Source organism: Falco cherrug, chromosome 6 (genome assembly GCF_023634085.1).
Source record: "Falco cherrug isolate bFalChe1 chromosome 6, bFalChe1.pri, whole genome shotgun sequence".
NCBI classification, from domain to species: Eukaryota; Metazoa; Chordata; class Aves; order Falconiformes; family Falconidae; genus Falco; species Falco cherrug.
The window spans coordinates 86,292,597-86,309,136 of NC_073702.1; the positions used below are offsets into that span (position 1 = coordinate 86,292,597).

The window sequence follows — 16,540 nt, forward strand, 5'->3', positions numbered from 1 at the left end:
CGACTCTACACCTAGGCTGCTGCTGGTAAGCCTCCGCTAGTCTGTACGCCGCCATGAGGGACGCGGCAACTCCCAAGCCCAGATGCTGGCAGTGACATGTGCTCTCACACGTATGCCACAAGTCCGACTTGGGACGGTTCTCTCTCTCCCCTGTCTTACGGCATTAAAATGCAAGGAAATTAGCAGCTAACATTGCCACTACAGTTTTACAAGAGCATAAATCTGAACAAAATAGCAGTTAAAACAAATTGAAGCTCTCTGTCCCGACTCCAGGATTCATGATCCACAACAACCCTCCTGTCCTGCTCCCTGTCCAGTTTCTTCCCCCGCTCCTTCCCTCACGTGTTTTACAATAAATAGGTTCAGTGAATTTACATGATGCAAGCGCAACTCAAAGACTTTTGCCCTATACATATAACCATGTTAAAAAATTGTGAGATTATACATGTGATATCTCTAACAGAGCAACCACCAGTTCAGATTTTTAACGAAACACGAGTATTTCAGCATGTATACAGTAATGAGTTTGAAACTGTCCAACATCACCGCTTTCATACATTCTCTTCCTCTTTATAGCCTTAAAGGGATTTTAGACCCTGATGGCGACAATCCCAAAACAAGAGTAAAATGAATTTATTTTATTGCAAACAAACGTCTAGAGTTAAATTTCTCCACCCACTTTCTTTAAAGAGAAAAGGAATCAGCAGGCTAAGGAGATACACCCATTTGAGAATTGACATGATTAAAAATTAGATATAAAATGGGTGACTCACAGTTTCATTAGCTTACAAAATGGTGGAGTAACTACTACAAGCACACTAGGTATACAGTATTTTGTGGGGAAAAAAGAGTTATACAGACACACAGCTAACTTCATATAGATCCCATTAGACAACTGGATTTACAACAAGTTTTGTTTAATAAGAAATGGGCAAAGCCAGCTTCTTTTCAGAATCAAAATGCAGAACAAATGGAAAAGAAATTATGGTGTTGTACCTTCACAAGTTTGAGCCTCCACAAATAATGCAACCAAGTTTTACAACTTTAAGAGCTTCTACATACACTCCACCTTCGCTATTTAGCCCCAGGTTTCCTCTTTGCCCCCAACATCTTATTGAGTTCCAAATGTTACAAAAAAAAGTCCTAGTTATTGCCAGAAACTTTTACCTCCCCCTCCTCCCCTCCCCACCCAGAAGCTTCACAGAGAGGATGGAGTGTAATATGGAGCTTTACATAGTCTCATGGTATTTATGAGGGCTAAGGAGCCTCCATACGAATCTGGTTGCTAACATTTCTATCGTATTGTGACATGACTCACGACTGTTTCTTAGAAATTGGGGAATGGGGAAAAAGGAGAAAATTTTTTAATAAAAAGACACCAGGTACAAAGCAACGTTTTACTTTTGTTGTGGTAAAAAAAAAGTCACATTTTACAGATAAAATGTAGAACCCTGAAATACTGACACATTCTCTTATCGTGCACAATGCTGAGGTTCTCTTACGAATCACTTTAAAACTGCAATTAAAAATGTACAAAAAAAGAAAAGAAAAAAATCAACCCACAAAGCTTCTAAAAAAGGAACCCGCAGGCACTTCCTCTTGTGGAATGTTTAAAAAGTTAGCCTACTAAAGAAAACAGTCGACTTCTTGTGAAGGTTTTGAAGAAATATGTATCAGTTCATTTATTTGGGTATTCAATAATATCCTTGGTGATAATGCTGACTCCATGGCTTCTGACCCCAGAATTGCTGCAATAAATGGATAAATAGTTAATTTTAACCTGTCATCACATACTGGTTACATTTACTACAGAAAAAAAAAAAGCAGCATTTAACAAACATCTAGTTCTCCTGGAACTTGAGCAGATTACAAGTCCTCTCAAACAGCAGCAAGTTCCTGAAGAACCGAAGGCAGTTAAAGAGTTCACTTCACAGTAGTAACGTGAAGCCAAATACTACATACCATGAAGACCGATAAGCCGTAGCTGATATTTGATATATCAAGACCATCAAGCCAGTTTCTGTGCAAAACTTAATCTATTTATAGCGCTATCACCGAGCATTAGAAGATTTTGCTATCCAGTTTTGATTACACATTAATTACTACAGACAGTGTTTTGAAACATTCAAGTTAATCAGCGGAAAGGTAAAGCTATGACTACTTACACCCTGCTGCCACTGGTTGTAGCCCTGAGATTGGTTTTTGTAGCCACGATTATTTCCCCTTCCTCTGAAGTTCTGCAAGAGGACAATGGTTTTTAATTACTCCACCTATACAGATTTTTCAAAAGTGTAACAATCTTCGTAATCTTGCAAAACTAGTAACGATCTTTGTATTGCCACCAAAACACCACACACCATACAGAATCTTTCAAATGCAAGGTAACAGGTTAAAAACCAAACAACCCCCCCAAAACCATAACCTCCCTGAAAAACACTAGGATACAAACAGTTTCCCCCCTCTGAAGAACTGTGCCTTAAACACGGGGCAAGAACCTTGGAATTAATAAGCCAGCTCAAACTCTTGTTGCCAGTGGTCTGGAAAGCCAGCTAATCTAGTTTTCACTCACCCTATTTCCAGCTGCTAAACTGCAGCAGGACAACTAAAAATACAAGAGCTTGCCTATTTTTAGTTAGGAAAGGCGGTAGTTGCTATAAGGATGTGTTATCTGATCAGACAAAGGGATATGGGTCACACAACTGAAAATAGAAGAAGAGCTAGTCCACAGAACTTCAAATAAAAGTTATGGTACAAAAACCAAAGGACAATGACACCAGTAGATAAAATATTGCATTTCCCCTGTTTGTCAGCATCAGACAGGCCAGAGCCATGGTTACTGGCTTGGGCTCCATCTGCTGGCTCTGCAGTAATCCAAATTATGTTTTCAAATACTTCCACTGATATTCCATCACCAGTATGTCTTTACCAGTTGTGTTTGATACCAGACACCAAAACAAAGACTCTCTCCAGAGCTATTTCCAGAAAGTTCCCCAAATGCTTGGTAAAGATATACCTTAACCCTAAGGCTAAACAACGGTTACTACTATGTGGAGAGACGGAAAAAAAATAATAAAGAAAAATCAAAACACCCCCTAAAAAAAAATCTTCATCTTTTAAACAGTCAGCATCAGTGTTTCTCACGCCAACATTCAGAGCTCTGGGCACATACACTGAACTACAAAGCCAGGCCTTTTCGTGTGGGATTAGCGTAGTACCACAACCAAGTCTGAGGTTATTCACAGCCACCAAACCTTTCTAACATCATCCAAAAATCCAAAAAAAAACCATTGCCCCCCGAAAGCATCACCTGGTTGTAGTTTCCCCTGTTGGGCATTCCACCTCTGTTATAGTTTCCTCTGTTTGAGTAGCCACCTCTGCTTGGAAAGACAGGGCCACGAGGATATGGGTAGCCAACTGCACCACTGCTGCCACCGCCGCCACCGCCACCTCCACCACCTCGCTGAGGCATGTTGCCTCCCCTCCTGTTGTATCCACCACGATTGCCAGGGACTGCAGGGAAAGAGTTACTTCAATCAAGTAATTGTTAGGTCTTAAGTATTTCTTAGGTAAAGATTATTTTTCAAAATAATGATGGTACAGATGTCAACGAAAATATTAAGTCACCTGCTCAGAGTGAAAAAAAAAATGGTATTTTTAACATGACACTTACGCACACACACACACCCCAACACAGTCTGGTACACAAGTGAACACCAAAACTAACATAAAAACTGAAAGCTGGGCCTCAAGCCATGTGAACAGCGTCATCCAGGACTCTGCCAATCCTCACTTCACAAGTTGGACAACTCACTTTGTACTAATTGCTACAGACCTTCCCCTCCTCCAGCAGCAGAAACCTCCAAAACTGACTGGCTTATTTCTAGGCTCACCTCCTCCTCTGAAGTTGCCCCGCATGTTGAATCCTCCACGTCCTCTCTGACCCCTATTAAATTGATTTTTATTGCTCTTCTTGTTCTTCTTTGAGCCAGTGTTCTGCTTCTTTTCTGGTGGAAGAGATTTCTTACTTTCTTCTTTATATTGTTCCAAAAGCTTCTGAGCTTCTTCTTTTTGCAACTCTACATAGATTATTTCATCAAAACATTCTGCTACCTCTGGCAGTGTGAAGTTCCCTATAATTGCAAAAACACTGAGTATTCAGCATCTACATTCAGCTACAATCAAAGCCGTAATTTAACCACCTTTCTCCCATTCTTCCTCCCACCCCCTGCATTCCCTCAGCATAGGGACAGAATTACATAATTTGAGCATTTAAGAAATGTAACAGTGACAAAAGAAATAAAAAGGTCTTCATGGAGTTGCCAGTACTGTTCCAAACCTCGAAAACATTCTGCCTGTATCTTTTTTTTCTTTTATAAGCCTCCACTCAGAATACCAGTTTCTGCCAAATATGTCACTTATATAGGGCACTTTATGCCAAGACAGCTTTGTGCATCTGCATGAAGCATATCAGCATAACTGAGTAGTGTTAAGGACTGCAGCAGAGGGAACACAATATAGTGTTATCCTACAAGTTACAATAGTCTTCCAGTTTTGTTTAAGTACAACTGTTTAAGATAAAGTGATTTTTTAGACTTCACGTTTACTTAATCCTTTAAACAGATACTCAGCATCCTAAAACACAGTATAGGATTATGTTCCATGCCTTTCATTTTGAGAACTGCATGCTCTGGAAGATCTTTTCCCTCCACCTCTGCCTTCTTTTGTGTTCTTTGCTTGTAGTCTTCATCTTTTGGGCAAACAACAACTGCTTTGCGCTGGAAGCCTGCAAACAGGCACATTTTTCTCCTCTGCGCAGCTGCAGACACATTTGTCTGAAAAAAATGCAGTAACTTACTACACGTAGCTGTCATTGTAAGAGTTAAGGAAGTCAACTTATGGTGTATAGACTTCACCTCTACAAGAGCTTGCAATGAAGTTTACAAATAACTGGACATAAAGATGCTGCATAATGCAAAGTTACGAGCTCATATCCACGTGTTAAAACACTATTCCTCCCACATCCCATAAATCCAGAGAAGTTCACACAAGCATTTGTAGTAATATCTCAACTCTGCGTCCCCTGAATGAGTAGTAAGTCAGTAAGTGAAACAACTGCTATTACAATGTAACTTTAATCCCATTTAATTACTGCACTACAGCCTATAACAATTTCCTTAACCATTTGTCACTGAAGCTTCTACCTGATCCAAAATGAAATTCCGCTTCTTACGAGCTGCAATCTCAATGAACTTTCCAAGACACTGTGGAGCTCTCTGCAACAGCGTGTTAAGTTTTCCAGTGTCCGCCATCTGCCGCTTAAAACCTGCAACCTACAGAGAGATTTCCAGAGTTAAAAAAAAATAGCCCTGATACATGTGGCTGATGGGGTTTTTTTCTAAGTATTTTTCACCTGGCTTCAAGGATTGTTCAAATTCAAGGCCACAGCTACAAACTTTTGAATGAAATTCCCAAAGCCTCCCAAAGACAGAAGAGCTTTATACACACAAAGACTCTAGGTGAATCAATACAGCTGAACCTAAGGTACACTCACCACGTCACTAAGTCAAAGCTAAATGTTCTGAGGACAGCAACATAAAGAGAAATAGAGATACTTAAACAGTCAACAACAGCTGACTGTTTCTTATGTAGTACCACAAAAAGCTTCAGAATCCTGCTGTGCCATGTACAAGTTAGCAGCCCAGCAAGATAAAAATCTTCTAGCTAACCAGTAGCTGGTTTCTTGTATTTCTTTGATACAAAAGAATCCCATAGTAGCCAAAGACCTCAGGTTTACAGCAAGTCTTTAATGTATGAACAAACAAAATACTGTATTATCACTTACCATCATTTTGTCCATAATAGTATTTGTCCCAAGAATGTTGTATTTCCCAGGATTTGCTGCTGCATGTTTGGTAACCCATGTAGTCTTGCCAGCTCCAGGCAAGCCAATCATCATCACCACCTATGACGACAGATCTGTACTTGAGATACTAGTTCAAAGATTCTTCTTTAATACTCAGCTTAGACCAGCAAGCCTAATGTAAACCGAGTGAGGCTCGCAGGGGCACTGGGGTTATGTATGTGTGTGAAGGGTCACAGGATACCAAGTGTTAAAGATCCCAAACAAAAAGGTCAGAGTGGTGGTGTACAACAGTCTGCCTAAACTCTACCACTTCTGTTCATCTATTTTAACAACTTTCAGATTATCACCAACAAACTTACCTCGCAATCCTTCTTTTGCTCAGGTCCCTTTGGTCCTCGGACCCTATCCTCCAGGGGGACCTTCTGGATGAAGGTGTATTCTTCAGGTACAGGAAAGTAAGGTTCCTCCTTCTGACCAAAGTTGAACTCAACTGCACAGTTATGGCAGAGAACATGGGGGAAGAGTGGTCGCCCATCAAGAACCTCCTTACTTATTTTGAATGCAACACCAAGCTCTTGTCCATTCTTGGAGTATGAGAGTTCCACTTCGTCACCATCAAAATTCTGGTTTTCAGACAAAGCATTAGTTTGGATAAAGTTACTCACCTCGCTCTATAAAGTTTTATTAGTCTTATCACTATGTTGGCTATACACTGCTACATCATAAAGTAACTACTTAAAAGTTGTCTTAAAGTAAGTTACTGGCAACGATCATCTTGTTTAAGATTCTTTTTTTTTAAAAGCTTTAAACACATTTGTCTGTGCATATGTGATCTTGACATGTTGACAGCAGTCACTGCTGGTAGGCAATACCTGCTCTTTCTACCTCCTCCCTATGTTAAATACTCTCTCTTGCTCCAAGTTTCTCTGTGTTTGATTTACTGCTTCTCATAAAGCAGGCTAAAAATTCAAGGGTGTTTTTCCTCAAAAGAAAATATTAAGTGAAAACTTACAGCAAAACATCCAATCACATCATTTTCATCAAACTTCTCACCAAAGTCTTCAGTCTCACAATTGCATGTCTTTATTCCTTTTAGAGAATACCCATAAGAAAATTCTTCTTCACCTGAAGAAATAATTTAAACTTATTAAAAAGAGGCATTTTCACCTACCCTTCTAGAAATACAATCACTTCACAGCTACTTAAGTAAGCTGCTGTTCAGAATGTTCTTATTCATGCCAAAACAAGCCATGACCCCCAAAGAGCTACAGCTCATTCTTTTATTCACAAATACTATCACTTGAGATGGAACAGCAGCATCTCCCCATCCCAGTTTTAAAAGCCTCATGCTGCTGGTTCCAGATTCATGTTGACATAAAACTGAACTGCCAGATAAAGACATGAGCAAGCATTTTTAAAGACCTGATTATGTATCAGTGTACCTGCAGCGTAGTTAGTCAGAAAGGCTTTCTGACTTTAGTCTCCAGTAACACTTACCCCTCCCCATTTTAAAAGGGAGTTTAGGCTGAATGTCTGCTATGCAACAGCTGAGGATGAAGCTGCAAGGAACAAGCTAACAGGAAGCATCAACCACAAGGATTCAGGTGAAACTTAAGTGCTTAACTATAAAGCTGCTGCTGCTGTCAGAACATACCAATTAATTTACATTTCCCACAAAGATGCATCTCAGCAGCAGGTATCAGCTATCAAAACCATTATGATCAGTTCCCATATAGGTAATGAAATCCTACTACTTTCTCCTTAGCTACTTTCAGAAATGAGGATTCTCCCCCCAAGCCAAAAGGATGACAATGTAGTTATCCAGGATTTTTTCTTCACTGGTTCAATCTTACACCATGCCCCACACTTCAAAAAAGAAGTGGGGGGAGGGGCAGGAAGTGGAAAAGGGCCAGCAAGAAAAACCCTCTTCCTATTTTATGATGCTACAAGAAAAGGAGAAATCCTTAATCTTGTCAGGTCTTCCAGAATGTTCTCCCACAACCCATACCTGACCACTAAAAGAATTAACTCTCAAATCACGTACTCCTTACAGGCCCAAATACTTAACCATTTTATTTGTTCCAAATAATAAACTTTCTTGCACCATGTTCACTGAACAATTCAAGACCACTTTTCAAAACACACGAATTAGAGTCACTAAGCTTTTCCCATCTGCTAAGAAAAAAACCTTAAAACTTCAACCATGCACACAGTAACACAAAAATAATCAAATGTTCAAGTCTTACTTACCAAGCAACATTCCACTTGTGTTCAGTGACCAGCCAACTCGTACTTCATGTATGTCAATGTCTTTTGTATACAGGTGTTTAACAGGAATCTTTTCTGTAACCTATTTTTAAATTATTCATGAAAAGGTACGTAGTATTTATTAGACAGTAACAAGACGGGAACACAAAGGCAACATCTGGAACCTTTACACTTTGGTTAAATCTTTGCTAAGTCTGAGCAATCACCTTCTGCAAAAATAAAACATGCTTAAGTATGTGAAACCACAAGCCAATGGCTAAATAGTTTCATCTCCTCGTGGGGCAATGAAGATGCAAGATACCATATACCTTCAAAGCACCTCAAAGCCAGAGCCGTCCCTCTCAGCAGACAAAAGCCTTAATCTTTTTGATACCGTATTAAAATCACAAGCAAGATGTGTATATATATATATATTAAATAAATGCCATAAACTTGGGGTTAACAGTAAACTACTCTGCCAGTAAAATATGATGATGTACTAAGAAATGGTTTTATATAGACTGGGGAAAATATTATACTCCTCCCTTTCCACATTAAGCAGACTTCCTGGGCAAGCTGCCAGCTTCCAAACAACACAACCAGATTAAAAAAACCCAAACACCTAAAAGCACTGGAGTCTGTAGGCAACCAGCTATTTTCTAACAGCCTTTACAAACTTCACCAAACTAAAGTGAAAAACTGATCAGCATCTACCAGTTTTCCACAACTATTCAAGTCAGGTGACTGAGGTGAAACTGATTTGAAAGTGAACAGGGCAATAAATACTGACATCAATTTCACTTCATTGGCCTTCTAAAAGTTAGGGGTACCAACAGACACAGAAGTCACTCGATGCAAGAGCATGAAGAATGGGATCACTACCCACTCCTCACCATAGGGGGTGTATTTGAAAGCACTAGAGGGATAGAACAGAGTAAGCATTATATACACAGGCACATCATATGCAAAGCAGCCTTTAACACTGTTAAGTCAGGGGAAAAAAGTCAGGCTTTGTACTTCCTGTTATCCTTTAATCAACAAAGGAGAAATCTGTTTATTACAAGGCTGATTGACAAAGAGTGTTCTTATCATTTAGGAGAACTCTTGCTCCCAAAATGCAAGTACCTGCTAAACACTCCCATTCACCGTGTTTGCAAGTCAGACTTATTCAGCTTGGAAGGGACCTCTGGAGGTCATCTAGCCTAAATCCCTGCTTAGAGCAGGTCAAACTCAGACTAAGCAGGAACAGAAAAAAGGACTGCTGGGATAATTTATATTCCCTTTTTAAAAGAAGCCAAGCTTTCTGTAATCTTCTGAAAGTACAAGCAAACTTCTGACTAGCGAACATCAAAATTCTTAAAGTGTTGATACATGAGGCGCCAAATAAATTATTGATTCAAAAATGAGACTAGAAGTTATACATTCAGGGCAAATGCAAGCTTTTTTTTTTGTTAAATCAAAGTTCTTATAGAAGAGAAAGCAGTTCTGCAAATTGAGCCACCTTTTATCATGAACCATTTCACAGGCTCATCAGAGGCCTTCTGAAAGTCCTGTTCACCTGAATTAGTTTCAGCTAAGTCCACAAAACCTGTCAAGTATAAAGAACATTCTATTTAAGCATGCAAAACAGTTTCCCATAAAACATCGGTTTAACTCACCTTCATCTCAAAGCAGACTTTGCCTTTGGAAACTCCATAGGAGGCTCTCCCTCCAGCCCAAAGGAAAGCAAAGCTTTCCATGGTCAGAGAGGAAGCACTAAACCGGTCTCTTGAGATTTTAAAATGCAGGTCACAGTTATCTGCCAACATAAAAATCATTCTCTTTACTTGAGTTACAACATAAAGTACAGTTGTCCAAGTTTATGCATTAAAGGTTGATTTCAGCTTTCAAAGGTGATTTTGAAGACAAACCGCCAGCAAGTGCTCAGCACCTTTCAGGAAAGCCTAGATGGAGCTACAGACTGAAGCTCAGCCAAATACGTTGGGTATTTCCGTCAACGCAGAGCAGAGGAACCTGCATTGTGCTCTCTGCATTATTTGCTAGATACCTTTTTGAAGCCTTCATACCCCCCATGCCCAAACCTAAAGGCAGCTGAGAAGTAAATAGGAACACAAAGTATTTTTGTTTAAGTACTGAAAGTAGTACTGTCTTTGGTTAATATAGTCAATTAGCAAGTCCAATTAGATTAAGCCAATTAAAATGAAATCAGTTAAGTCAAGTGCATATAGGTTAAAAACACAGAATGTGGTAAGAGAACCTATCTTACCTAAGAAACACTACCCGCACTATGAATTCACCTACCGCTCTCAGAACTTAAGTGGAATCCCTGTTTTACAGGCATCCTCAGAGCTGCATACCATGAAATTTCAAATTAATCTTCTAGTAGGTTTCAAAAAGACAATACAAAATGGTAAGACAAGGTGCAGGATATAGCACTTCAATGCGCCAGACCAAAGAACCTAGAGAAGAAACTCCAAACTTATTCGAGAGTTACAAGGAGCAAAACGAGCACGGGATGAGTTGTTCTGCCCTGGTATAAAATCAGCACGCAGCCCAAGTACCCGAAAATGCGTTCTTCCCTGTATTACTGTAACTGTCATGCATGATTTTGTTTGCATACAGCCATCCCCAGTTGCAACTACAGTATTTGCGATCCAAGTGTATTCTCATTAGTACTTCTATTTGTCACCTGAAACCAGATAAAATTACAGAGAGGAAACCCACCCATGCAGGTTTACTTTTGGAACAACAAATGAGAGCAGAATTGGTAGTTCCAGCTTCCTTGTAAGACACTGGTAATAAAAAGCGCTTGAGTGCTAAACCTCTTATTTGTCTGGATCATTACGGTCCAGAAAAAAGCATGCCAAGTTGTTATGCAATTCAGTCTTAAAGCTATGTTTGATTCTGATCTCTGAGCAGTCTAGCGACACACTGTGATTTAAAGTTTGCCCAGTAACAAAACTTTCTACTAGAAATAATGAAAAGTAGTCACTACTCAGTTATTGCAAAAGTGAGCAGCTCCCACAAAGGTGGCTGCTCACCAAGTTAGCAGCTAATACTTGAGATTTAGTTACCAAAGTGTCAAGGATGGCATTTTCCGCAATTTACTTGGCTATGAACTAACAGCTCCTTAATTTCAAACATTTATTGGGAAAAAACTGCCCTAACTACTGGCAAATATGCCAGACAACACCAAAATTTAAGCTTTCCTTCTGTGGCACTTTAAGAATCCAGTAAATTCCAGCATCACTTATTCAAGATTTCTAATACCACACTAAGCCTTTACTTACCCTCCAGAACACAAACGTCAGCTCTGCCCCAGTCATGGTACTTCACCACTAACAGTGGCACTTGTAATCTGCCTCAAAATCAAACCCACTGTTTCTAGGTATTTTTCGATTTCTATGCCCTTGTGACCAATTCTCTCTGCCATCCTATTTGCACAAATCAGCCCCCTGCTCTGCAAACTCCCAGGTTGCATGAATGGGTCACTTTTAAAGGAGGTCTTACCTGATATTTTTGTTAAATTTACCAGAAAATGTGGAAATATGCTCTGCTGGCCGACATGTAAACAGGGCCTCAGCAAGTTATGCACCAACCTCACTTTTCAAATACCACTGCTACAACTACCTCCACTACTGACTCTCAGGACTTTCTGAAAAGGTGAAAAGCTCGTGTGCTGTTATCATTGGTTTCTGAAGCTGTTTCCAGGGTGTTCTGTGCTCACTCTACACTTGCCACCTTGCTTTTCAGGCTAGATTAGTGTTCTGGTTAAGATCTGCTCAGAAAACTCTATGGTATCACAAGCTTCATGGAAAACCCAAGCTTATCACTGCTAATATAAAGACCTATATACGCTTCTGTTCTTTTCTATACTGAAAATGAGTGGAAACACCTTTTCTAGTAGGGTTTTTTTTTTTCCCTAGAAGTTATTTAGTAATGGAAGACAAGAAATGTATTCACCCCACATTTCAGAAAGTGTGGTTTTAAGATGAAAGCATGTTTTACTCACAAGTGTCAAGACAAACCACTGTATCATCAAAATGTTCATCTTCTTCTTCAACAGGTGGTTGAGGGGACTTGGCCCTGAGGAAAACAAAACCGAAGGATAATAAAGCTACATGCATTTTCACACTGCTAAATTACACATTTCTGCAGTTCACTTCTCTTTACCAAAAACGCTGCCCAGCATCATGCTCATTTACCTGCTGTATTTATTTTCTTCAATGTATTCAAAATATCCACGGCCATGGTCTTCACGTGGTCTCTTCACTCCTCTCTTCTTTTCACCAGGTTTTTGTTCCGTTTTAGTGTCTCCTGTAAGAGAATAATGATTTATTTTAATTACACGCAGTGATTCTTTAATCGGGAATGAAGTCCTATACAATGGTTCCAGCTTGGAAACCGTTAAGAACCTACAGCATGAGCAAAGTAGCCTAAAGAAGAATTTTTCTTTGTACCAAGATAAAAACGCGCCTCTGGAATTTTCTGTAAAGACTCAAAATTCGTCTGCTAAATCGCTTTATCTCGAGTGCTGGTACACTCCTCGATGTTAATATCCTCACAGAAAAGCCAGACGGAGAAGGGAAAAAATAATGATATTAAAAAAAAAAAAAAAAATCGCGGGGGGGGGGGGGGGAAGGCAACACAAAACCCTCCCGCGCCGCCATGCCGCCCCCCCCCCCCCCCCGCAGGACATTCCCGGCCGCTCGCAAGGACACCGCGCGATCCGCACGACTGCGCCTCCTCCCGGCAGCCCGGCGGGAGCCCCGCGCGGGGCCGCGCCGCCCGGCTGCCTGCAGGGAAGGGATTCCGCCTCCTCCCGCCTCCATTGTACCCGGCCTTCCCAACGCCATCCCGTGCAGCGGCCAGGCCGGAAGTGACGTCACGCCGCCCAGCGCTCCTCAGCACAATACAGCGCGCCCCAGCGGCCCCTCCGCCGCCACCCCTCCCCCCTCCCCCCCCCCCCCCCCGGGCCCGCCGCCGCGGCCCCTTCCCCGCACCTCCCCCCGCCGCGGCCCCTCCTCCTCCTCCTCCGCGCGGCGGCCCCTCGCGGGACCCGCGCCCCTGCTCGCGCCGCGGGGCCCGCGCGGCAGCACGCGAGGGGCGCTGGAGGCGCCGCCGTCGCGCCCGCGCCCCGGAAACCGCCCTCCCGGCCGTCACCCCCCCCCCCCCCCCCCCCCCATGGGAGCTCCCGCGACGGGGGGATGGGATTAACGGCCTTTCCCCCCTCCCTGCCGCGCACACTCACCCCCGGTGGCCTGGGCCCCGGGGCGGCCGCCGCCACCGCCGCCTTCCGCTTTCTTCTGCTGCTGCTGCTGCTGCTTGGCGGGGCCCGCCGGGCCGGAGGCGGCCGCCGCCGGGGGCCCCGAGGCGCCGCTGGCGCTTTTGCCGGGGGCTTCCTTGGCGGCGCCGCGTGGCTGGAGGAGCGGCGGGGGCTGCTGCTGCGGCTGCGGCTGGGGCTGCTGCGGCTGCTGCTCCCCGTGCCCGTTGGCGTCCCCGGCCGCAGCCTCCTCCTCGTCGGCGAGCTCGTCCTCCCCCTCCTGGAATCCCTGGTCGTCTCCGTTCTCATCCTCCTCCTCCTCCTCTTCCTCCTCCTCGCCGCCCGCCTCCTCTTCCATGGGGCCGCCCCCGGCCCCCGCCCGCTCGCCGTTCTCCTCGCCCAGCTCCATGGCGTCGCCATCGGCGGCCTCCAGCCCTTCCTCGTCGTCGTCCTCCGCGGTGGAGGCCGCGGCCTGGTCGGGGCCTCCCCCCTGGTGGAGCTGCGAGGCGCCCCCGCCGCTCTCGGCCGCCTCCCCCTCCATGCTGCCGTTGCCAGGCTCGACTGCGCTGCTGGCGGGGCCTCCCCCGCCGGCCTCCTCTTGGTCTAGCGCGGCCTGGAGCCGCTCCATGAGCTCGGCCTTGAGGCCCTTATCGGAGAGGCGCCGCTTTTTCAGCTCCTCCTTCAGCTCCGACACCTTCAGCTTCTTCACGTTCACGGGCGAGCAGCTCATGGCGGCGGCGGCTCGATCCCTGGGCGGCGGGGGGAGGGCGACGCTGTGCTGGGGCGGACGGCGGCGGCGGCGCTGGGTCGAGGCCCCGGCGGGAGGCGGCTGGGTGGGTGGCGCGGCTGGTTCGTGCGGCTGCGGCAGCTGCAGAGCGGACCCGCCTGGCGCCAAATCCTTTCACCGAGCTCGCGAGGGAGACGCGCCTCGCGGGGCCGAGCACGCAGCACTGCCCGCCCCGCCCCCGCGCACGTCGTCCCTCCTCCCCCCCCTCCCTCCCCGATACCGTAACGGCCGCCGGCGCGCGCCCGTACCGTAAATACCCACCCGAGCGCAGCGGCGCCGCGCGAAACCCGCCGCCTTCACGCGTGGGGGGCCCCGCTCCGCGGCCGGCGCCGCGCAGGGCGCAGCGTGAAGGGCGGCAGCAGCTCTGCCCCCGCGCCCGCCCCGCTCCGCAGCCGCGCCCGCGCTATGTTGGCCGGGCGGCCGCGGGAAGCCGTTCTCGTCCCCTCAGCGCCGCGCCGGCGGGACGGGCACCGTGCCCCCCAACCCCCCCCCCCCCAGGCCGCTGGCGTGGATGCCGCCCGGATCCGGTGCCAGCACCACCGAACACACGGCACCACACCACCGGGCCCCGCGCCGGCAGCCGCCGCCCCGCAGCAGGCCCGCTCCTTTCCCCGCCCCGGCGCCCGGCTCGGGCCTAGGCCGCACAGTGCGTTGCGTCAGGGGTTTGAAAACGAACGTTGCTGCTTAAAATAGTTCCCCTGGTACAACCTTGTTAACGCAATTACATAAGGACGAAAGTAGAGCTATCTACCCAGTTCTTCACCGGCTGCAGCGCTAAGAGGCACGCAGAGACCTGATCTGGAACTAGACCGGGCTGGGGCTAACAAAGCCACAGGGCTAACAAAGCTTGCCCCCCCCCCCCCCCCCCCCCCCAATCACATTAGCTGCCCACCAGACACAAAGCATGACGCTGGAGCTCGGCTCAGAGCGATCAGCTAACCAAAACGCCTCAGTTTTCCTCCCCCTGCACAGCATTCATATAGGGGGCTCGGCTACTGAGCTGTGCAGTGGTTGGATTTTTCCAATTTGGTCAAAAGTTACTTGAAAACAAACAGCAGAGAGGGTTTCACGTGAACAGAAAGGCAGCACTGATCTACAAGTTTCCTTCCTTAAGGAGCCTGGATAAAAAAAAAAAAAAAAAGCTAATTTTCACTTGCTGAAAAAGAAAAGCAAGTCAAACAACTAGAAGATGGGTATGAAGCGGAACAGAAGGGAGGGCATTTGGGGCATGAAATTGCCCTGCGTTGGTACAGGTTGTGTGGCCACCTGCCCCAGGACAAGTTACCTTCACCTGCAGCAAGAGGAAGAGGAGGGAGACGAGGAAGTCGCCCCGTTTTAACTGCACAAGGAATGGGCTCTTTCAGGCGCACACAAGACACACACAGCGTGCTCTGTTCCCAGCCAGGCTGGATCCATTTGGAGGAAACATGACTCAGTCGGGAAGGTTAGCTCAACCCATCACTACAACAGCAGCTTGTTGGAACAGAGACAGGGAGAGCTCCCTCATGCAGCGTGTACAGATGAGAAAAAGGTTGCCAGAACCTTTCCCTTACTATAAATGCAAGTCAGTAGATTGCATCTCAGTCTAGTGGGTCAGAGTGATCTCAACGGGGGAAGAAATGGCTAAGAGCAGCGCAGTGCCAGGGAGAGGTCAGTGTGTGATCAAGCTGCACCAATATGAGTCATTACCTTTGTCCCTTTCTTCATGAAAGAGCTGTCTTAGCTAGTCCGCTGAGGTACTCCTGATATATACTGTTCTGCCAAGGTGGCTAAAGTAAACAGGGTTCACCCTAGTTAATATTGCAAGATTACCGACCGAAGTTTACAGATAACTCTGTGTTAATTTAGGTGTCATCTGCCTGTCCAGCCTCCATGTTCTTTTTCTAAACGTAAAAGAATTTAAACAGAAAATATTAAATCTTTATGACCTGTATTATATCTGAACATCAGAGCACTACATTTAGACCTTGATCTGGGCACAGGCCTCTTTACATGTTGAGCCATGTTTCTGGAAGAGTTTCATCGACCTGACATCTGATAATCCCTCCCACCACTGCAAACTTTATACATTTGATAGATTCTTTTAGGCCAGTTTTGGATCCCTAAGCCTTGCCTTAAATTAGCACATCTGCACAAATTCACGGCACCTCTGCATTAGAAGATGCCCTCATTCAGAATCATCCTAGAGCTGCAGTCCTGACATGTAATCCCATTCCTAAACAATGTCATGTCTGCCTACTTCAGCAACACGCTCATACTGCTTTATACTCCTGTTACCATGGAGAAACAAAACAGCTAACAGCTTTGAGGCGCATCAAAAGCTTACTTACTTACCCTAAAGCATTCAAGCCTGCATAGAAAGGCACAAGAATCCCCTTCT

The 16,540-nt window shown here is 45.1% G+C and overlaps 1 protein-coding gene across 1 annotated transcript; it reads right to left on the bottom strand.

Annotated features, from left to right (window-relative positions):
* Positions 1–623: 623 nt before the first annotated feature.
* On the bottom strand, positions 624–14,326 carry HNRNPU (heterogeneous nuclear ribonucleoprotein U). The gene is made up of 14 exons (XM_055713599.1): positions 13,362–14,326; positions 12,316–12,427; positions 12,123–12,196; positions 9,769–9,908; positions 8,114–8,213; positions 6,876–6,988; positions 6,223–6,486; positions 5,843–5,962; positions 5,202–5,330; positions 4,664–4,832; positions 3,891–4,130; positions 3,308–3,510; positions 2,166–2,237; positions 624–1,748 (listed from the first exon to the last, which is right to left on the bottom strand). The coding sequence occupies exons 1-14, from the start codon at positions 14,101–14,103 to the stop codon at positions 1,695–1,697; spliced, it is 2,532 nt and encodes an 843-aa protein (XP_055569574.1). The 5' UTR covers positions 14,104–14,326; the 3' UTR covers positions 624–1,694.
* Between the last annotated feature and the right edge of the window lie 2,214 nt (positions 14,327–16,540).